This window comes from Simochromis diagramma, unplaced genomic scaffold (genome assembly GCF_900408965.1).
Source record: "Simochromis diagramma unplaced genomic scaffold, fSimDia1.1 OVJJ01000612.1, whole genome shotgun sequence".
Taxonomy (NCBI): Eukaryota; Metazoa; Chordata; class Actinopteri; order Cichliformes; family Cichlidae; genus Simochromis; species Simochromis diagramma.
In genome coordinates this window covers 860,443-884,261 of record NW_024387419.1, presented here as the reverse complement: position 1 = coordinate 884,261, position 23,819 = coordinate 860,443, and the positions used below count along the sequence as shown (strand labels likewise).

The 23,819-nt window shown below is 39.4% G+C and overlaps 1 protein-coding gene across 3 annotated transcripts; it reads left to right on the top strand.

Annotated features, from left to right (window-relative positions):
- Positions 1-1,587: 1,587 nt before the first annotated feature.
- Positions 1,588-23,225, top strand: LOC120721898 (serine protease 27-like). Of its 3 annotated transcripts, XM_040012536.1 has the most exons (7): positions 1,588-1,703; positions 2,133-2,153; positions 2,794-2,956; positions 4,721-4,983; positions 5,069-5,217; positions 6,117-6,411; positions 23,122-23,225. In XM_040012536.1, exons 1-7 carry the CDS (start codon positions 1,646-1,648, stop codon positions 23,208-23,210), a joined length of 1,038 nt encoding a protein of 345 aa, XP_039868470.1. In that variant the 5' UTR covers positions 1,588-1,645; the 3' UTR covers positions 23,211-23,225. The 3 variants fall into 3 exon arrangements, with proteins under 3 accessions (XP_039868470.1, XP_039868471.1, XP_039868469.1); XM_040012537.1 differs by lacking the exon at positions 23,122-23,225 and having other exon boundaries at positions 4,721-4,987; positions 5,073-5,217; positions 6,117-6,982; XM_040012535.1 differs by lacking the exon at positions 23,122-23,225 and having other exon boundaries at positions 1,589-1,703; positions 6,117-6,982.
- Positions 23,226-23,819: the final 594 nt, after the last annotated feature.

The following is a 23,819-nucleotide window of genomic DNA, read 5'->3' as shown; positions in this document are numbered from 1 at the left end:
TCGTACAATATAATATTTATATTGTACGAACGTGATAATTATGTACATTGTAATAACGTGATATTATATTATTCAAACGTGAAAGGTATATTGTACTAACATGATAGTATATTGTTAGAAAAATTGTGCTACAACACAGCATTTTACATTCCTCAGGATGCCATCACAACATCAACAAAACATGGTTAGCAACATCTGGACTCTTACTTCAGTCATGTCTAGGGTTCACATTGACAAGATAAAATAATATTAATGTTTTTATTGTTGGTTTGTTACACTCTCTCAGAAAGGTTACTGTGCATCATAAACTTAAGTATTATAGCTCTTAAAAAATGGCTTTTTGGTACAATTTTTAAAAATTGTGTCATATAAAAACAAAAATAAAACAAATAAAATAAATATGATTCAAAACTGGAGGGTTAAAATAAGAGAAAAAAAACGCAGCTCTTGGATGAATTAAACACCGTTGCAAATATTCCATCGCTAACATAGAAAACATCCCTGTATCACAGCCTATTTGATTGAGAGGAGTCAACAGATTTCTGAAAGTCTAACAGCTGTGAATTATGCTCCAGTCAATCACAACCGATTCTTATCACAACCTCCTTCTTTTGATCAATTCTCACTCTTAAGTGACATATGTCAACTTTTCTGCTTTTCTTTGTATTTACCAGTTGTCCACTTTGGCCCTGAAGGATCACTCGCTCACTTTCTCCTCTGGGACTGTTGACACATGTACAGCAGGCAGTCACCAGTGCTTGTCGATGAAGACAGCGTGGTAATTGACAGGCCGAAGGAAAATGTTTCAATCTGTAATTAAACTACACTTTTTGTTGAGCTTTTCTGCAACCGTTTTTATTCCTCATAAACATGCCATTGCTACACCAACATTATACATTTAACAGCATTCGTAACATCAGTTCTAACATTAACACTGAAGTGCCAAGGCGATTAAATGGATCTTTTCTCACTGTCCCTCTTCCCCTCTGTTTTCTTTCCCTGTCCTTTTCTTGAACTTCTCTTTTCTACGTCTTTCCCTTTCTTATCCCCGGTCATGTCCGTTCCGATTGTAATAACTTAAAAGTAAAAAATAAATAAATAATAAAGATCAATCAAGAGCACCAGTATGGCAAAGTACTGCAGGATGCTGTGGTAGCCAAGCTGGTTCAGTGTGCCTTCAATTTTGAATAAATCTCTAACAGTGTCTCCAGCAGAGCACCACCATGCTATCACACCTTCTCCTCCATGCTTCAAGGTGAGAACCATGTACAGTGGCTTGCAAAAGTATTCGGCCCCCTTGAACGTTTCCACATTCTCCTTGACAATGTTAAGATGATTTTATAGTCATGCCAACCTCCAACCGCATGGCAAAATATACCAAGAACTATAGAATAGTTTCTTCTTTTACATAATATTTCTTTGAATCCCAGTGCGTATTTCAAAGAATATGTGCAGCCTTTGAACAGTTCCTCAAACAAAACAAAGGCCAACTTGTTTGACTTGTTGCTTTACCTTTTGTTACTATTGTTATTTCAGTGGTCAGTGAAGGGAATCAGGTCTGGTTGTGTGAGCTTGTGGGTGGAGCTGAACACAAGATTTATAGTATTTAACAGTTGAAGTCAAATTAAAGCCAGCGTAGTCAACAATGGCCCTCCAACGGTTCTTGTGCTTTTTCTCTGTGATGATCATTCTTTTTGGCGAAGGTGAGAGAGAAAATTGTATTTCTGTTTGTACTATTAAAATCTTTCCCATTACTTCTTTCAGATGAAGTGTGGAAAGTTTAATTACAGATACTAAAGAATTTTATAATAAAAAAAATTCTATCTGGATAGTATGAAATGCATCCTGCCTGTAGCATTCTGCAAGATGGGAAAGAATTTTTTGACATCCTTAAATTCTGCTCTTCTTATTTTTTTCTTTCTTTATTTTCTCTTCTAAATTATATGGAATAGAATGTTATTATACTAATTATTTTAATAATTATTATTATTATTATCATTATTATTATGTTTTAAACATTAGAGTCATTTCATATTAGTTGCAATTGAATAAAAATACTTATTCACTATGGACTAGTCATGATGTGTATTACCTCTATTTTGATATATTTGTCTTTGTGTTCCAATTTTTAGATGTTCATTCACAGCAGCCTGGTAAGCATCCAAGAACAATTCTGAAAGTTTTTCATACTTAACCTTTTTTTTTTAAATTATATTTAAACCTACACCAATGGGAGTGCCAATTGAACATCTGAGCTGGGTATCTGTCAAGATTTTATTTTTCATTTATCTGTTGAAATCCACAGGGTAAATGGTATTAGTAAACTACTGTATCGTTGATAATCAGTAAGAGTATGGGAGGCAGAGTCTTCCTTTGTGGCACCTGCTCCCAGTTTTGACTGAGGAGACCGACATCCTCTCTACTTTTAAGATTAGACTTAACACTTGATTTTTTTTGACTGTTTCTTCTTCCCTAACCTTTTTTCACTCACCATGTGTTTATAAAGCACTGTGCATTTAGTCATTGCTTATTATTAATCTCTAGCTCTCTTATGTTCTTTGAAGTTTTCCCTGAACAACTTTGCACTAAAATGTCACAAAATACCTTTTCTGTGGTTGAGTGTGGTTCATGTGCAACAATGTTTTTATGACTTTACATCTAAAAATAACATCAACATGTATCATCTCCCATCAGAACTCTTCATGAGATGTTACTCACTGAACGTGTGAATGGTTATAATGCTGTGGCTTATCAACATAGTCAGTATTTAACTGTTGTGTCTTATTCTCTCAGCATGTGGCAGGGTTATTAAAAATCCTAGAATCGTAGGAGGTGAAAATGCAGAACCTGGAAGTTGGCCCTGGCAGGCATCTTTATCCAGAGATGGCTCTTTTTTCTGTGGAGGGTCCCTAATCACCAACGAATGGGTGCTGACAGCTGCTCACTGCATTACACCGTAAGTCAACACTGCAAGTGTTTCTGTGGTGGTGCAGTGGTTAACGCCTGTTGGAGGTTTCAACCTCTTGGAGTAGAGTTTACATATTCTCCCTGTGCCATGTGGGTTTCTTCTGCAGACAACACTTTTTAAAGGCTAAATATTTTTTTTTAATTGGTTATGGAAGCGAGAGTGTGTGTCTCTGTCCCTCTCTGGGGTAGCCCTGTGATGGACAGGTGGCCTGTTCGGCATGTAAGGCAATGGATGTTATTGCACAGTGATTTTAATATTTTTGTTCATAACCAACTGATGTTTTCTTTTTCTGAAATTAGTGAAAGGACATTTTTAAAGTCTTAAAAAAACTAATTGTATACATTTACTCAAAAACACCCCAACAGTTTTTAGAGTAATTTCTCCACTGATAATTTTCAACTCACAGTTGGTAGTAACACATTTCTTAATAATGTAATGTTGTGATCAAATTGTGACAACGCTGAGTAACAGCCAGGGTTAGATGAGAAACTTAATACCAGTCACGTCTTTCCATCCGATGTGAACTTACAATCAGCAGCATGCAAGTTTAGCATGAAGGTGTAAGTTGGGAACCTGCTAACTTTGTTCTGTCAAAAGATAACAAACTCTAGCTATGCACAAAAGTAAGCCTCACCATTCAACTCATGTGCACACTCACATGCAGGGATAGAGGAAATACAACGGCTCTTCAGTGTTTGAATAAAATGATTCAATTTATACAGTGGCTTGCAAAAGTATTCGGCCCCCTTGAACTTTTTCACATTTTGTCACATTACAGCCACAAACATGGATCAATTTTATTGGAATTCCAGGTGAAAGACCAACACGAAGTTGTGCACACGTGAGAAGTGGAACGAAAATCATACATGATTCCAAACATTTTTTACAAATAAATAACTGCAAAGTGGGGTGTGTGTAATTATTCTGCCCCCTTTGATCTCAGTGCAGTCAGTTGACCATAGATATTGCCTGATGAGTGCTAATGACTAAATAGAGTGCACCTGTGTGTAATCTAATGTCAGTACAAATACAGCTGCTCTGTGACGGCCTCATCTTGGAAGAAAACCTCTTGGAGTCTGCAAAAGACTTGAGACTGGGGCAGAGGTTCACCTTCCAGCAGCACAATGACCCTAAACATAAAGCCAGGGCTACAATGGGATGGTTTAAAACAAAACACATCCATGTGTTAGAATGGCCCAGTCAAAGTCCAGATCTAAATCCACTTGAGAATCTGTGGCAAGATCTGAAAACTGCTGTTCACAAACGCTGTCCATCTAATCTGACTGAGCTGGAGCTGTTCTGCAAAGAAGAATGGGCAAGGATTTCAGTCGCTAGATGTGCAAAGCTGGTAGAGACAGACCCTAAAAGACTGGCAGCTGTAATTGCAGCAAAAGGTGGTTTTACAAAGTATTGACTCAGGGGGATGAATAATTACGCACACCCCACTTTTCAGTTATTTATTTGTAAAAAATGTTTGGAATCATGTATGATTTTCGTTCCACTTCTCACGTGTACACAACTTTGTGTTGGTCTTTCATGTGGAATTCCAATGAAATTGATTCATGTTTGTGGCTGTAATGTGACAAAATGTGGGAAAGTTCAAGGGGGCCGAATACTTTTGCAAGTCACTGTATATATTTATTATCAAAATCTCACAAGCATCTGTTGCTACCTGGTTGTGACGGTAGTTCAACGATAATGATCACTATGCAATGCTATAAAAATAACTATATATTTTTTCTTTCATTCAAGTGCTGATCTTCCCACCACAAACGTGACTCTGGGCCACAACACTGCATCTGGTCCAAACCCAAATGCAGTTACTGTGACACTTGAAAACATCATCTGCCATCCCGACTACAATGCTGTAACATATGAGAATGACATGTGCCTCCTGCAGCTGTCGACTCCTGTGAATTTCACAGACTACATTCAGCCAGTCTGCTTAGCCTCAGCAGTCAGCACTTTCTACAATGGCACCAGCAGCTGGGTCACTGGCTTTGGTGCCCTAGAAAGTAAGTTTTTTAAAATATGTATTTTCTTTTATTAGTGATACATGATTCAGTAAAAATGATCTTCCTTTTAACATTTCCCAATTAGGTGGTGGTCCCACCCCAGAGATTCTGCAGGAGGTGAATGTACCAATAGTGGGAAACAACGAGTGCAGATGCGAATTACAAAACTTCTTTGCAATCACAGATAACATGATCTGTGCTGGACTGAAAAATGGCGGGAAGGATTCATGTCAGGTGACTACCACTTTGTGCTTATTTGTAATGTAAGGCCTAATTGACTGCACTGACTATCAGCTTTTAACCACTCACTGCTTTTCTGTAGTAGTGTTTATGATTATTAACATTATAGCCCTATTCCATTAGCACCTACTTGACTCAGCTCAGTTTTCAAGGTTTTCGTTAGGTGTTATCACCTGGTACCAGGTACTTTTATTTTTTTTTTTTTAGTACTGCTCAGCCGGTATTCCAAGTGAACGAAATCGATACAAAAATGTGACATCAAGAGACTGCATGTCACTGATAGGCCAGTCAGTTGTGTAGCTCAATGACTCATGAGAGTCACTCCTTAACAGTAATCAAAAGCACCATTTTGAAAGCATGCAACAACAGAAATGGGTACACAGAAACCAACACCATGGTCCGAGAGTCACCACAGACCAAGTAGCAGGTAGAGAATCCCTTCGAAGCCTTCCATGGTTAGTTTGTGTTCAGGTCAGTGGACTTTCTGCCATGTTGCTTTAATGATACAACGCAGGTGGTGCTCTATTGTACGACAAAATGACAGAAACCAAGTAAAGTAGAGTCAAGCTGAGAAGGTACTGGTGGAAAAGAGGCTTTGCATTGAAGCTCATTTACTCATAATTCGTAATTCTTTTCACTTAGATGTATTTAATTTATTCTACAAAGGTTTTCCCAAAAGTTTTGTGATAATTTCTGTCAGTGACATCACATCATGTAGTGACGTGCAGTTGGGGGTGTTGGGTGATACTGTAACTAATCAGCAAAAGTTGTGTCTGATTTACAATTAACACAAACATCTCTGGAAACATTTTATGCATTTAGTAGAAATTAAGCTCCATGAGATGTTCAACTGATCTCAATCTGTTTTAACAACTTTTACACTTTTTTCACAGGGAGACTCGGGGGGACCACTCGTGACAAAAGCTAATATGGGTATTTGGATCCAGAGTGGAGTCGTGAGTTTTGGTGAAGGCTGCGCCCTGCCTAATAGACCTGGAGTCTACGCTCGTGTGTCCCAGTACCAAAACTGGATCAGCACCACCGTCACCGGAACACCACCAGGCTTTGTTAACTACTTCACCCCGGGCTTTGACTATGACTCAATATACACCTGCCCCACATCAACACCACCCACTACAGATAGACCACCCACCACCCCATGTGACAGTGACAGTTTGTTTTGCAGTGGTGAAAACCTGATCCACTTCACTCACTTCACCTCTCTCTGTGTTCTTGTTGTGTTGCTCCAAGTGTTTTTTGGAAGTGGTGGAATGTAACTCAACACAATTACTAGTCCTGTACTCAAATACTAAGTTGAAATAATCATTACTCCAATAGATTTATGGGACAGCTTAAGTTTCTGGGCACTTCACAAGGTAAACAAAACAGTTATTAGTAGAAATTAGACTAACTGTTGATACCATAAGAGAAGAAGAAGTGGACGGTTTAAACATTTGGACATGAAATATTTGTTTATCTGAAAATAGCAACAATTTCTTATATCCTGTTTCTCAATTACAGTGATTGGCTAATCTTTATCTGATGTATTTCCATGACTTCAGTAATGATTTAAAACTACAGCCTGGCAAATTTGAAGTAATACATTTTAAACATTATTTAGTAATTCTCTTTAAATGTTATCACGTTATATATATCTGTATATCTGTATACATATCTGGCATATATCTGTGGTCTGTTCAAATCTTGTTTTGGTATGCTGACACTTTTGATGATTAAAACATGCAATTTTAAAATACTATTTACTGTGCTGCATTCTTTTGTATTCTATTTTGAGTTATGTAAATAAATAGTATTTGTTGTTGAGTTGGTAGGACTATCATTCACAAGCTTGATGTTGCCAGCTAGATATTTTCTTCACATTAGAGTGCCTCGAAACGTATTGTGCAACATAACTTTTCCTCATAGAGAAGGCATTGCTAAACCAGCATCATACATTTAACAGCATTTGTACCATCAGTTTTTGTATCAGAAAGTCTGCTATTTTTTCTAATGCGATGATGGAAAAATAAGAGAAGATGAGAAAATGAAAAAAAACAAACCAAATTAAATATGTATGTGTGGCATTAGAAACGGACCTGACCACAGGCTTATGCTTTTCAGCATTAATCTCAAAAAGTTGATTCTGTTCATTTGGACGTAGCGTTTTCAGTGAGAGAAAAATTTCATCACTTATCCAAGTGACTTCTTCAGTCTCAGCTGACTGCAGGTTTCCCCAATCTTATACACAGCCACAGAAACAGCAATGTTGCAGACGTGGAAGCAGAGCAACTACGGACGAATTTTTCAGCCTGTCTCAGCAATGTAAAGCCCCTAGCATCCAACATCAGCATGGAGGAGAGGAAGGCACTCACATCACTTAGTAATGACAACAACATTATCATCCTTGTGGCAGACAAAGGTAGATGCATGGTTTTGCTAAACCAGAAAGACTATCATGAGAAAATTTTGTCACTGCTCAGTGACAAAAACACTGAGCCCCTGAAATGAGACCCAGGAAGTGGTTACAGGAAGAGGGTAGGTAGTTCTGTTACGGTTGACATGGAGGACTCACACGCAGGACTCAGAGGTCAGATGCACACAAGAGAATTTATTTACAAACGTCCACCAGGTGTGTATACAAAAAGGTTTTTAGTTTTCAGTTTTATTTGTCATATGCAAGTTAGCACAGGGTCAACATTGCAATGAAATGTGTTTGACGAGCAGCAGTCACTCAGCAGCATGGTACAATAGGAGAAAATATAATAAAATAAAATAATAAAGAAAATAGAAAAATAGTAAGGAGCAAAATATTAGAGAGACATGGTAAAAGAGAAAAGATGACTAAATATATATGTATCTATAAATATAAATATATGTACACTAGTGATTAAATAAGAAAATCTTGAAAATAAATATGACGGGGGCAGATGGGATATTGCACAGGAATGAGCAGCAGAAAATTACAGTATTGCACTTTTAAATATAAATATCAATGACAATAAAGTGGAGTGACCAGTGCAGATTAAACAGAGTACTTGTGAAGCTGCAGGGTAGCTTCTGAGTGCTGTGTTGTGTGTGTTTAAGTGTTGTGGTTGAGGTGTCGTATGGCTTGGTGGTAAAACTGTTTTTAAGTCTTGTAGTCCGAGCAGCCTCCTCAGGAAGTAAAGCCGCTGGCAAGCTTTCCTGATAGCAGTGTCTGTGTGAAGGGTCCAGGAGAAGTCCTCAGTGATGTTGACTCCAGGGAACTTGAAGCTGCTGACCCTTTCGACCTTGACACCGTTGATGTGGATGGGCTGGTGTTCCCTGACTGGTCGTTTTCGGTAGTCCACTATCATCTCTCTAGTTTTGCTGATTTTGAGAGTCAGGTTATTTTCCAGGCACCACTCGTACAGCGCCATCACCTCCTCTCTATAGGCCGTCTCATCGTTGTCTGTGATGAGGCCTATGATGGTTGTGTCATCCGCAAACTTGATGATGATGTTGGACTCTTGTTTAGCAACACAGTCGTGTGTGAACAGGGAATATAGGAGGGGGCTAAGCACACAACCCTGTGGCGTGCCTGTGTTTAGGATGAGTGATGAGGTGTGCTTACCAACTCTCACCACCTGGGGCCTGTTTGTGAGGAAGTTTAGAATCCATCTGCAGATCGGTGTTCCCAGCCCAAGGTCGACGAGCTTCGTGGCAAGTTTTGAGGGGATGATGGTGTTAAATGCCGAGCTGTAGTCGATGAAGAGCATCCTTGCATATGTATTCCCTTTCTCCAGGTGAGTGAGGGTGGTGTGCGTTGCCAGGGCGATGGCATCCTCTGTGGCTCTGTTTGTCCGATAGGCAAACTGAAGAGGGTCCAGTGTGTCAGGGGGGGAGGAGCAGATATGACCTTTGACCAGCTGCTCCAGGCACTTCATGATGACGGGTGTCAGTGCAACAGGATGGTAGTCATTCAGACAGGAGACCACTGATTTTTGGGGAACGGGAATGATGGTGGATGCTTTGAGGGACGTGGGGACCACTGACTGCCTCAGGGAGAGGTTGAAGATGTTGGTGAACACCTCTGCCAGCTCGTCTGCACACACTCTGAGTAGCCGGCCTGGGATGCCGTCTGGTCCTGGAGCTTTGTGAGGATTTACCTTTTTAAAGGTCCATCTCACAGCTTCCGTTTTCAGAGTTAGAGTTGCAGCCTCACTGTCCTCCTGAGGGTAGAGGATCTGCTCTCTGTTGTCTGCGTCAAAATGAGCATAGAAGTTGTTAAACTCGTCTGCAAGAGATGCAGTGGGCTGAACACTGACTGTGTTGACCTTCTTGTAGTCAGTGATGCAGCGCAGTCCATTCCACAGTCGCCTGGTGTCAAAGCTGTGGTAGCTGGACTCCATTTTGTCCCTGTAGTCCTTTCTGGCCTTTTTTATGGACTTTCGGAGGTCGTACCGAACCGGAGGTTGGCCCGCTCAGTTTGGCTGTTAGTCTGCGGATGAAAGCCAGTGGAAAGACTGACCTGAGCTCCCAGGGAGGAACAAAACACCTTCCAGACATATGACGTGAATTGTGGGCCCCTGTCTGAAACTATGTCAACGGGGATTCCATGGAGACGGAAGATGTGGTTTGTCCGGAGCCGGGAAGTTTCTAGGGCCGTAGGGAGCTTAGGGAGGGCAACAAAGTGAGCAGCTTTAGAAAAACGATCAATGATGGTCAGAATGACAGAGTTACCTGACAAAGGTGGCAAACCAGTGATGAAGTCGACAGCAATATGAGACCAGGGGCGGCTTGGTGTAGGTAGGGGCTGAAGAAAACCAGAGGATGGTTGATGATGGGAGAGTCACAAGCAGAATCCTTGGAGGCAGTGAATTGGTGAGAGAGAGCGTCGGGTTTGGTTTAATCTTTTCAACCAAAAGGAGCAAGTGAAGAGTCGCTGCAGGGAGCTGAAAGGAACGGACTTCAGCGTGAACGACCAGTTCCATAAAGAAATCCTGGAATGACGCATGATCTGACACATCTAAATTCAGAAGGGCTCAGCAGTGTTACATTAATCACAATTTCTTTTTTTATGTTTCATCCCTCCCACTTGCCCTTTTTCATAGGTCTCTTCCCTCTCCCTTTTTTCACTGCACTGATCACCTATTCTCCCACGCAGTGACACACAACACCCTGGATCTTTACACATTTGCATGGCACGATCACACATGCACTCAGCGTCAGCACATCCACTACAGCCTCACAGCGCACGCTGACATATAGGACACACACACACACACACACACACACACACACACACACACACAAGCATGTACATGCTAGTTCATATAAGTTAGCATGCACACACGTCACATGTAGCATCCAACATTAGTTAAACACAAACAATTAGGGGCACATTAAGGATTGTCTCATGTGAATGTGCATGGAGCCGGCTCCAGAAAGAAGAAATTAAAGATATTTAACAAGCTTAAAAAAACTACAGGCATATGTTGTTTTATTACAAGAGACTCGTAGACCTGCCAAAGCTACAGATGAACTTAAAACACCTGAGTTCCCTAATGTGTTCTCAGCCTGCTATAACTTTAGGCAAAGAGTATTAGAAATCTTAATATGCAAAAATATTAATTTCACAGTACTCAATACAGCTGTAGACACAGAGGGTAGATTTGCAATCATTAAATTATCTATACTTAAAGAAAGTAGAAGATGATCTGGCTAGATGGAAATCTCTACCCATATCACTTGGGTCGCTACAATAAAAATGATGGTCTTGCCAAGAATAAATTATTTATTCTCAGTGATCCCAAGTAAACCATTGCCACACTGGTTTAGATCTCTGGAATCGTCAGTTCCAGTTCCAATTCCTTTGGAAAGATAAACCTGCGTATTTTAGTTTAACAATGTGACAAACGGCCAAGGATAAAGGAGGACTTGATCTGCCTAACTTTCAACACTACTTCTTGGCCAACAGGCTACGATTTATCTCAGAGAGTCTCTCAGTCTTGTTCTCTAAAACCTAAAGTATATTGATTTGATTAACTGGTCCCTCAACGCAATCGGCACCCCTTTCTCAACGAGAAGCCTGGGTTCAGGAGAGCCCGATTCTTGATCATGAGACTGTGTTATGACTCTCTATGCCCATATCCTCCCAAGGCCACCTGCATCGGCTGCGAACTGTTGACTTTCACTTTACTGGTTTGAAGGTCACTCTGTCAAGCTGAACACAGGACACATACACACATGCATGCACGTTACAGAGTTCGGGCGATCGTGGCTGTACAGGCAATTGTGGCTCAAGAGTTGGGAGTTCGCCTTGTAATCGGAAGGTTGCCGGTTCGAGCCCCAGCTTGGACAGTCTCGGTCGTTGTGTCCTTGGGCAAGACACTTCACCCGTTGCCTACTGGTGGTGGTCAGAGGGCCCGGTGGCGCCTCGCCTCTGTCAGTGCGCCCCAGGGTGGCTGTGGCTACAATGTAGCTTGCCATCACCAGTGTGTGTGAATGGGTGGATGACTGGTTGTGTAAAGCGCTTTGGGGTCCTTAGGGACTAGTAAAGTGCTACACAAATACAGGCCATTTATCATTTACCAGAGTTACGCACTCACCCCCGTCCCCCATTCCAAAGGCCTCTGCTGCTTGCCCCCTACCCAATACAGACGGCAGGTCGACTGGACCAGCACAGTCATGCCGCATGACTGGATGCTCACACTGATCCCCTATCAGGAGTTCAGTCTGAGTAGAGTTATCATTTTTCTCCTCGACTCCCCTATTCTGTTGTACATTTTACTGTTTTTCTTTAAAGCTGACCTGTCTACCCAATGTATGTATGGTTGGAAGGTCGACAGTGTGGAGTCGAGTGATGTGTCATTATAGTCCCCTGATATTATAAAAAGGGCTCTCAGAGATTGGGTTTGCAGTCTGCTGACCACAGAGAGTCACAGACTGCCTCCCCGCATGCTAACAGCTAACAGCTCAATGTATCTGTTGCAGAGCTATTCTTTCATAGCGATGTACCCATGGTTACACCATCTGTCATTTAACAAACACTGCCAGTCCCCCTCCTTTCCTCTCACTGCTGTCTCTCGTCCTGTGAACCGACAGCAGCTGGAAACCAGGCAGCGCCACATTCATGTCCGGTGTTAGCCAGGACTCTGTTAGCATCGTAATGCTACACTGCCCCTACTCCCTCTGTGACTGGGTCATTAGTTCCTCAATCTTATTAGGGAGTGATCTCATATTTCCAATGATTACATAATGTCTCCTTTTCCAGCAACAACACCCCCGTCTCTTCATCCTCAGCTTACTTGGGATGTCGGGTCTCTGTCAGGAAGCTGCAGGGCCTCCAAATATGGGTGGAAAAAGTGGAGACAAAAGAAGAGAAAAGTAAACAGAACTAGCACGAAACGGTAGTGCATGATGGCAGAATCTAATTGCTAAGATGTAAGACGTAAAGTATTCTGTCGTTTGTTTGCTTGATCATGTGTTAAACACATCAAAATGCATAGTAGGATTATAATACAAGTGAATACTGGGACAAGCATTGGTACCGAAAAGGCAGCAAGGCGAATCTGTGATGAATTAGTGTGGTCTGCACTTCTTTCTTCCTTGATTGGGTGAAAGGAGTTAAAAGTAATTGGATGAGGGAACCATGAGGAGTGCCCTGCATAATTTCAAGAAAACGGCGTTTTAAATGGCGTCACAGCTGACACTGAACAAATGTGAATGTGTGTGTGTGTGGTGATCATATATGTGTGGTGATTGAGGTGTCTATAGACAACAAAGCAAAAACAGCTGTAGATTTTCATTTTAATTGTCTTGGTGAAGGCCATCTTAGGTCACATGATCCTGTGGGTGGAGCTGAGCAGGTATATGTAGTAGATGAAGTCAAAGTTAGGTGTAGTTAACAATGGTTCTTCCACGGATGTTCTGTTTCTCTGTGATCATCATTCTCTTATGCAAAGGTGAGGAAGACTGACATTTGTTTGAATTACTGCACATTTTTCTTATTACCTAGCTTAAACAAAGAATGGGCAGAGTAAAACAATAATCACAAAAACAAAAGCAGACTTTATCACTTATCAGCCCAACTGGCATCATACTAGTAAGTTGCTACAAGATCAGAATCAGAATCAGAATCAGAATGGGGTTTATTGCCAGATGTTGAGGTTTACAACATTAGGAAATTGCTGCGGTGCTTCAGTGCAAACAATAAGAATTAAAGTGCTATGTAGAAAGAAAGATATGTGCATGAGATATACATGAGAATAAGACTTATGAGTGCTACGTAGAAAGATATATACATGAGTGCAGGTGGTGATCGGTGCCAAACATGAAATGATGCAGTGACACAGCATAGGGTCATGTGTTAGTGGCGGGGACAGTCATGTGGTTATTGTTCATGTGTCCAACAGCAGAGGGGAAGAAACTGTTCTTATAGGGAAAGGTGATCAAAATGGTTCTAAATAAAATGAAAATGCAATATCAACAGGAGTGGGTCACAAAAGAAAATATCACCTAGATCAGGGGTCTGCAACCCTTAAGACCCAAAGAGCCATTTGGACCTGGTTTCCACGCAAAAGAAAACACTGGGAGCCGCAAATACTTTTTGACGTCTAAAATGAAGATAACACTGCATATATTGTTTTTTTACCTTTATGCTTTGTGTGAATAACTAAAGTGTGTTGCTTATTAAATCCATGAAGTGCTAATGAGAAAATTACATTTTATTTATGTAATTAACACATTTTGAACTCTTAAAGAAGTATAACAAAAGGAAAGACACCCAGCTGAACTAGAATGATCCATGTAGCAAACAAAAACTGTTGTGAGCCGCCACCCTTATATCGCCTTTGGGCTTTTGGAGCCTTGACCTTACTTCTAAAAAATAATTGGAAAAAAGCACTATGCTGCTAAAAGATGAAAAATACATATTTGCAAAATTCTGCCTAAATATGTATTTTACCTGGTTAATGTGTGTGGCGGGGGTGTGGCGGGGGGGTCTGCAGCGCCGCTGCATGGGAGTCGGACACACCTGAGCGGCACCCGCAATCACGCCTCGCCACCTTAAAGTCTGTGCTCTCTCTGCTGTTGTGTTGGTGTGTGTCGGGCTGTGAGCTGAAAAGCTACAGCCGACTGTATGCGTACAGCAACCGTGTGTGAAAAGTGGTCAATAAAGAGATGCTGAAAAGCAGCGGGTCTGCAGTGGCATGTTTTCAATGGAACTTCTGCTCCTGAACCTCTGCGCACAGCGTCTGCAACGAAGTCACTTTCATCTTTACGCAGGACTGTAAGCTGTCGTCTATGAAAAAGTGAAAAAGGCTTAATTTTCAAATTTCTGAATTAGGTGACGGTTCCTTCCCAGAGACTCTGCAGGAGGTGAATGTCCCTATAGTGGGAAACTACGAGTGCAAATGCTTTGCTGAGATTACAGAGAACATGATCTGTGCTGGGCTGAAAGGGGGAGGGAAGGATTCATGTCAGGTGACCACCAACTTTTTGTTTTTTTGTAATGTAAGGGCCTATTGACAACCATGAAGATTTTATATTGTTGTTAGCAAAACTTTGGATTATGGTTTCTCTGTTGTTGTATCCGTATTTACTGATATTTTAAATCAAGATCTGTCTTGATTTCTTCAATCTCATTTATTATTAATCTGTTTCATTTTCAAAAAAAAATTTCTGTCAATGATATGTTATGTTGATATCATGTTACTAAAAGGATTTAGCTCGTTGGCCTGCACCAATGAGCTAAATCTAAACTGGCTTCAAAATAAATTATAATTAGCAGTGTTACTGTAGCTAATCAGTAAGTTCATAATTAATGCAATTTTTCTGCCAGTCATATGTCACTTTCAATCCAATGTTTTGTCTTCATAGAACACTTTAGATTTTTTTCTATCACATTTAAAATCGGAAGATATTATGAATTATGAATCATTATGTTACAGACCTGGTTTATAAAACCACATGTGTCTGATTAACTTATGATGAAAACAACTCAGGCTTCATTTTATGCATTTAAGATCCAAAAGATGTTTATCCCAACAGAGGACCAAATTTTATTAATACCTATCCGTCTTAAAAACCTTTTACAAAATTTTCACAAGGAGACTCGGGAGGACCACCTGTGACGAAGAAAGACTTAGTCTGGGTTCAGAGTGGAGTTGTGAGTTTTGGTTATGGCTGCGCTGAACCTATGAAGCCTGGAGTCTACGCTCATGTGTCCCAGTACCAGAAGTGGATCAACAACACCGTCAGTGGGACACCACCAGGCTTTGTAACCTACACCTCTCTGGGCCCTGACAGTGATTTAGACTTCATCTGCCCAAAATCAGCTATTCCTACAACTTTCCCCACAGATGACACTCCTTTCACGTTTCCTCCCTCTACCACCTTATGTGATGATTTGTTTTGCAGTGGTAAAAACTTGATCCACTTCACTCACTTCACTTCATTCTGTGTTCTTGTTGTGTTGCTCCATGTGCTTGTTTGAAGTGGAGGAATTTAACTCCAAATTTTAACTAGAAATTTAACTTAGAGGAGCTTAGAGCTTGAGTTTGTAGTTACTTTACAAATTAAGAGTTTTCACTAATATATATCATGATATAAAGATCTAAAGAAATGAGATGAAATGTTAACACGTCATTCCAATGAAACACTGGATCTTGTCAAATTGAAATGGAAATGAATCTTTTTTGTTATTCTAAAATGTATTTTTTGTTAAATGCTGAGTATACTAAGCCATATAAATAATAAACATTTATTATAATGTATATGCCACACATTATTCATTATACACATAATTTTACATCAAGAATCCAAAAATTTGAAAAGCTGCTTGGGAGCCAATAGAGCTCTTTTTCGTGAGTCAAGCCATAAGAACTGACTTTCTTAAAAGAGCCTGAATTCCCATCAGGCTAGTTAAGCTCCTGGACTCTCCTGTTATGAAGCCATGCTGTTCAGATGCAGTATGTGATTTAGCGTCAACATCTATCAATATCAATATCATCTGGATGATATCACATCACATGTGTTGCCTTTCGGAACCTTTTGGCACTCATATTGCCTTTACAAAAGTGACAACTGCCAGTTTCACACATCCTAACACTTAGGATTAGTTAGAGAGAAGCTCTCTTAGCCACTGGAAAAAAAAATCTGAGAAAAAAGAATTCTGACTTTAATCTCAGAATTCGGGGGAAAAAAAGAGGTGCCCACTTTTTCCAGTGGCCCTAATCCTCTTCCGTACCACGCTGCATAGGTTCTTTTGAATTAAATGTGGAATTTAGGTGCAACATACTGCAACTTCTAGCCTCATCTTGGAGATGTTTTAAAGTTGCTTGTACCGGGAACTAATTGCCTTTTTCTTTTACCCTTTGATATCTTTTAACCCTTAGAAAAACTTGTTCCAAGTTTGTACATGTATTTTATCACGTGAACACTTTATTAATTTTGATTCAACTTCTATTCAATTTTGACTGAGAGAACTTCAACTACTCACCGCTCACATTTAATTTGTTATATGCAAAATTTTGCAGATTTTGTTGATAGAAAACAGGCTCTGGTTACCTTTATTTTGAAGGCCTTCTGCGAGCGTGAATGGAATCTAGTAATGGTAAATTTGATTATTTTTACTGAATCAAGTTTTAATGAGTCACTCACAAAGTGAATCGGGTTTTTTGAGTCATTTGATTCACTGAGTCAGTTGACCAGAGAATGCAAAAAATTTACATTTTCACTCAAACTTAGCCCTTTAGAGCCGGTCGGAGCGGGCACGCTCTGTTTTGCGTAACTATTTTTAAATCCCGGTAGCTCTGCAACCACGTAAGCTAGCGCAATAATTTGTTTTGCATATGAAACCTAGGACAAGCTGATGACATCTTATGCCATCAGCTTGTCCTAGGTCACGGTTTCCTTCCACATATAGCTTTGCAAAAACTGCATAAAAAGCACTTGCAGCAACAAAAACATAATATTCCAGAAACACGCTTTGCCGATCCGATCAGCTGTTCGTAACACTTCCTACGTTGGAATAGACGTCAGCGCGAACTTTTGCATGTCCGCCATTACCTGCCCGAAACCAGAAGTGACGTCATTTTCGCGGAAATGTAGGTTTTTTTACCATCAGGGCCTCAGGGCCTATACTGGTCTTTTTAAAAGTTATCTTTGACTTTATGACTTTCAGTGTCTTTTATGGGATGCTTAGGACTCATATTGCACTGCTGGAAACAGTTTATTTTGATGCATATGCTGCTTTTTTTGCAAATTTGCAGTATAATATTTATTTTCGTTTTTCCTGCAGTATATAAAAATTGGTGTATCTCAAAAATAAAACTATGAAGACACTCAAAATAAATTTCCTGCGGTAGGAAACCATTTTGTGCAACTTTTTTGTATTTACAGTTTTGAGTGATAAGCCTCTTAAATTTCTCTAACTAGAAATATATGTTAAAAAAGCAAAAACGATTTTCAATTTTTTTGTAGTTTATTGCACTTTTTTGCAATTTATGTAATTGCTATGCACTTAATGAATACATATTATTAAAATCTGGGCTATAATGGTTGTATTGATGTATAGCAACTTGAAATGCTCCCAAAAATGGCACCACACCATGTAAAAATATAATATAAGCTCTGGCGGACTTGGTTCTATGGTAGGTCTTAAAGGGTTAAATTGTTTCTCTTTTCATTTAAATCCTACTGCTAAGATGAACGATTCTAAAAGAAAACAACTATTTTATAGAGCAAAAAAGAGCAAAAACATTTCTAAAATTAAGCAGTTTCCTATCAAAATTGCTTAACCCTTGTTACGATCCAATGTTATCAGTGTTTTGTGTTAGGCGTGACTGTTATGTGTTTCCTGTTTTACTTTGAAGGTCTGTCTTATCTCAGTGTGTTCAGTTGTGTAAACAACTGTTTACAACTTGCATAGTTCCGATTTCTGTATAGCTGTATATCTCAGATTTCTGTAAAGTTATTTATTTCATATTCTGTATAGTTTTTCATATTTATATCCTGTTCATATCCTGTACATAGCTTGTACTCACTACAGCCTGTACATACTTATAGTTATAGAATATTCACAACATACTTCATACCGTGTACATTATAACATACCATAATAGACCCATTTCTGTAATATACTTTACATATCTATATTATTGCTAATATATATTGTAATATATCTATATCACTAAAGCACTTCTGGATGGATGCAAACTGCATTTCGTTGCCCTGTACCTGTGCATGTGCAATGACAATAAAGTTGAATTCTATTCTATTCTATTCTATTATTCTTCTAGTGATTCAAAGCTGGTTTAGAATATCATGTTCGGATCTCTCTGACTTATTCTAATCATAATCTATGTGTGTAAGCGTGTTTGCAATTACCCTTCTGCACTCTAAGTTATTTACTACAATATATCAGTCTGGACAGTCACACGGAACAAAGCTTCTGACCTTTAAAGACTGACTGCCAACTCGAATGAGGACATTTGCAGTAAATGTGTGAAAATGATTTTATCCCCTTATTTTAGTAAGAGAAATTAAACATTTTCAATCCTAACTGGCTCCAGCAAACACCAGCTGATACTAGAAATTAATATTAAATAAATTCTAACAACAGCTTATCAAGCTTAAACATGCTGCTGTTGTTTAGCGCGACATCCGCTGGTTTCCTCTTTCTGGCGCAACGTGGGCGATAAACAAAAAAGAGAAAAAACTATTATGATTTTTTTTTTCTCTGTCTGTGATAAGATTGCTTTCAGAGCCGTTACCTAAGCAAGGGGGAGGGTGCATTCGATCTCCTCAGCTGTAATTGGTCCAGCACGGAGTCAATCATGACCAATTGGCTCATCCACCACCTTTCATTGTTATACTGTTATAAAAAGAACAAAAAACATCGGCCCATGAAAAAGAAAAATCACAATTGGCCCACCTGGCAAATGCCCTGTATATCCGATGGCCAGTCCAGCTGTGATCCAAGGCCCGCTGTTAGAGCCAAAAGTAAAAACGTGTATATGGTGGATTTTTCACCATAATTTGGTCTTTCATCAATACAGGTTTTGAAAGCAGTTTACAACAAATGTTGTACAGTCCCGATCAAAAGTTTAAAACCACTTAAAAAATAGCTAAAAATCATATTTTGCATAATTGGATCTTAATAAGGTTCCAAGTAGAGCTTCAACATGCAACAAGAAGAAATGTAAATGAGACTAAAATATTTTTTTGAGCATGCAATTTATTGAAAAGAATGCTTGAACTGAAACAGGCTGTTTTACAGCTGATCAAAAGTTTAAGATCACATGCCTTTAAAACGCCAAATCTGTGCAGAAATGTGGATTCATAGCCTGTTTCTGTTTAAGGGTTGTTTTCAAGAAATTGCATGCTTAAATTTTTTTTGTCTCACTCTCATTTCTTGTTGTTGCATTTTGAAGCTCTGCTTGGAATCTTATTTAGATACAATCATGCAAATATGATTTTTTTTGCCATTTTTCACGCGATCTTAAACGTTTGATCGGGACTGTATGTATGTGCAGTATGCTGTTTTCACTTGTGGCACCAATTGAGTTTGTCAGTATTTACAAGCATGCCAAGCCTTAATGAAATTATTTTGCCTTAATCTAAAAAAAAACAAAAAACAAATGAAAATATCAAAACGTACTTGCTTACTTATTTTGCATACTAGTTAATGTTTTAAAGCCATAAATTATGCATGTCAAGTTGATAGATTTTATAGTAACACCAACATCCACCTCCAGGCTGGAGAAAACAACCTCCAACCACAGCCTTTAGAATAGTTTCTTCTCTTACATAAAAATTTCTATGAATCCCAGTGTGTATTTCCAAGAATGTGTGAATCATTTGAGCTTTTATCAAACATCGGCACGCAGACCGACTTTTTTGACTTGTTGCTTTATCTTTTGTTACTATTGTTATTTCAGTGGTCATTGGGGGGAAGGTCAGATCTGGGTGCATCAGGCTGTGGGTGAAACCAACAAACTATAGCCAGCATAATCAACAATGGCCCTCCAACGGTTCCTGTGCTTTTTCTCTGTGATGATCAATCTTTTTGGCAAAGGTGAGAGAAAAGTTTGAGTTGTATTTGCATTGTTAAACATTTTTCTTATGACATAGTTCACATGAAATGTGGAAAGTTTAATTACAGATGTTAAACAGTTTTATACTCTAAAAAATATATTTCTGGATACTATGAAATGTATCCTGCCTGTACATTTCTGTAAGATAGGAAAGATAATTTTTTGACATTTTTAAGTTCTGCTCTTGTCACCTCTATTTCATTATCTAATTTCTCTTTTAAATTTGTAAGTAATAGTAGTTAATGATACTAATTAAGTAAGTACTAATTACTTACATAATTTTTTTTAAAAAGTGAAGTAATTTCACATTAGTTGGGTTTAAATAGAATTTCAGTAGTAATGACGTGCAATACCACTGGTTTGATATATCGGTCTTTGTGTTCCAATTTTCAGATGTTCATTCACAGCATCCTGGTAAGCATCCAAGAACAATTTTGCACGACTCCCCATTTCAGATGTGCTGTAAATACAGTTAACAAACATTACTGTAACTCATTTTGTTTCAGCAAGAAAACAATTTTGGCTGGGTCTTTTATTTTATTTTTATTTAAACCCACACCTGTTGTTGTCTGAGCTACATATGTGCCAAGATGGCAACTAAAACAATGAAAAGCTTTTTTTGAGTAGTTGCTGCTTCCCTTCATAATCTTTTGAAATTTACAGTGTAAATGGTATTAGTAATTTACAGTTCCAGGCTGATCATCGTATTCACTATTGAACTTTTGTGTCTTCTTCTGTCAGCATGTGGCAGGGCTAATAAAAATGGCAGAATCGTAGGAGGTGAAGATGCAGCCCCTGGAAGTTGGCCCTGGCAGGCATCTTTAGCCAATGCTGGCTTTTTTTTCCTGTGGAGGGTCCCTAGTCACCGACCAGTGGGTGCTGACAGCTGCTCACTTCATTACTCAAATGCAGTTACTGTGACACTTGAAAACATCATCTGCCATCCCGACTACAATGCTTTAACATATGAGAATGACATGTGCCTCCTGCAGCTGTCGACTCCTGTGAATTTCACAGACTACATTCAGCCAGTCTGCTTAGCCTCAGCAGGCAGCACTTTCTACAATGGCACCAGCAGCTGGGTCACTGGCTTTGGTGACCTATCAAGTAAGTTATAAAATATATATTTTTCTTTTATATTAGTGATACATGTAAAAATGCTCTTTCTTTTAAAATTTCTCAATTAGGTGGTGGTTCCACCCCAGAGACTCTGCAGGAGGTGAATGTACCAATAGTGGGAAACAATGAGTGCAATTGTGACTTACAAAACTTGGTTGCAATAACAGATAACCTGATCTGTGCTGGATTGAAAAAGGATTCATGTCAGGTGACTACCACTTTGTGCTTATTTGTAATGTAAAGCCTAATTGACTGCATTGACTATCAGCTTTCAACCACTCACTGTTTTTCTGTAGTGTTTATGATTATTAACATTATAGACCTTTTCCATTAGCAGTTACTTGACTCAGCTCAGTTTTCAGGGTTTTCATTAGGTGGTAGTACCCGGTGCCAGGTACTTTTTTTTGTACCTACTCAGCCAGTATTCCAAGCGGGGGAAATCGATACGTAAATGTGATGTCAACAGACTGCATGTCACTGATAGGCCAGTCAGTGGTGTAGGTCGATGAGTCATGAGAGTGACTCCTTAACAGTAATGAAAACCGCCATTTTTGAAAGAGAAAGAGAAAAAGCTAAACAGAAACCAGTGCCATGGTCCCTGAGTCTGACAAAATGCCATAGACTGAGCAGCAGGTATACCATCACCTCAAAGTAGTAATAATAATAATAATAATAATAATAATGGATTGCATTTATATTGCGCTTTTCGAGACCCTCAAAGTGCTTTACAATTCCACTATTCATTCACACACTGGTGGAGGCAAGATACAGTTGTAGCCACAGCAGGCTGACTGGCAGAAGCGAGGCTGCCATATCGCGCCATCGGCCCCTCTGGCCAACACCAGTAGGCGATAGGTGAAGTCTCTTGCCCAAAGGTACAATGACCGAGACAAACAGAGCAGGGGATCGAACTGCCAACCTTCCGGTTGCAAGATGAGCTTCCCATACTCCATTGTTGTGTTTTGGTTGTTTTTTGGCCGTGATGTATACAAATGACGTCACTGGACTTTTGGCCCCATTGCTATAATGACCCAATGCAGGTAGTGCTCAACTGTACGACAAAATGACCAAAGCTGAGTAGAGTCGAGTCCACACTGAGCACGAGTGAAAAAGAGGCCTTTATTTGTTCAAGTTCATTTATTCATACATCATTTCACTTAGATTTATTTCATTTCTTTTATAAACCAAATACCTTGAAAAAGTTTTTTGATACTCTCTGTCAGTGACTAAAAACGATTTAATCATGTGAAGGTGAGAGTGTTGGATGATACTATAACTAATCAGTAAAAGTTGTGTGTCTGATTGACGGTTAACACGAACAGCTCCAGAACCATTTTATGCATTTAGTAGAAATTAAGTTCCATGAGATGTTCAACTGATCTAAGTCTGTTTTAAGAACTTACACATTTTTTACAGGAATACTCGGGGGTACCACTTGTGACAAAAAATAATATGGGTATCTAGATCCAGAGTGGAGTTCTGAGTTTTGGTGATGGCTGCACCCTACCTAGTAGAACAGGAGTCTACGCTCGTGTGTCCCAGTACCAAAACTGGATCAGTGCCACCGTGACCGGAACACCACCAGGCTTTGTTACCTACACCTCCCCGGGCTTTGACTATGACTTATTCTTCACCTGCCCCACATCAATCTCAACCACTGCTCCTACCGATTTCCCACCCTTTAGCACCCCATGTGACAGTGACAGTTTGTTTTGCAGTGGTGAAAACCTGATCCACTTCACTCACTTCACCTCTCTCTGTGTTCTTGTTGTGTTGCTCCAAGTGTTTGTTGGAAGTGGTGGAATGTAACTCAACACATTTACAAGTCCTGTACTTAAGTACTAACTTGAAACAATTACTAGTACTCCAATAGATTTATGGGATAGCTTAAGTTTCTGGGCACTTCACAAATAGAAGAGAAACAATTATTAGTAGAAATTAGACTAACTGTTAATACCATAAGAGAAGAAGAAGTGGACGGTTTAAATATTTGGACATGAAATATTTCTTTAAAAATCTGAAAATAGCAACAATTTCTTATTTCCTGTTTCTCAATTACAGTGGTTTGCTAATCTTTATCTGATGTATTTTCATGACTTCAGTAATGATTTAAAAGTACAGCCTGGCAAATTTGAATTAATACATTTAAATTGTAATTTTGTAATTCCCTTTAAATTTTGTAATTCCCTTTTCCCTCTGCAACTGGATCCTGGACTTTCTGACCGGAAGGCCTCAGTCAGTACGGATCGGGAACTGCACCTCCAGCACCACCACACTGAGCACTGGGGCCCCACAAGGCTGTGTGCTCAGTCCTCTGCTGTTCACACTGCTGACTCATGACTGTGTAGCAACACACAGTTCAAATCACATCATTAAGTTCGCTGATGACACGACCGTGGTGGGTCTCATTAGCAAGAA

What these genes read in the sequence shown, in the direction of transcription:
- LOC120721898 (XM_040012536.1), top strand. Translation starts at nt 1,646, where the DNA reads ATGGCCCTCCAACGGTTCTTGTGCTTTTTCTCTGTGATGATCATTCTT. An exon ending in GCTGCTCACTGCATTACACC is followed by an intron (nt 2,957 to 4,720) that starts GTAAGTCAACAC and finishes CTTTCATTCAAG; the next exon opens with TGCTGATCTTCCCACCACAA. An exon ending in TGACAGTTTGTTTTGCAGTG is followed by an intron (nt 6,412 to 23,121) that starts GTGAAAACCTGA and finishes TGTTTTGCAGTG; the next exon opens with GTGAAAACCTGATCCACTTC.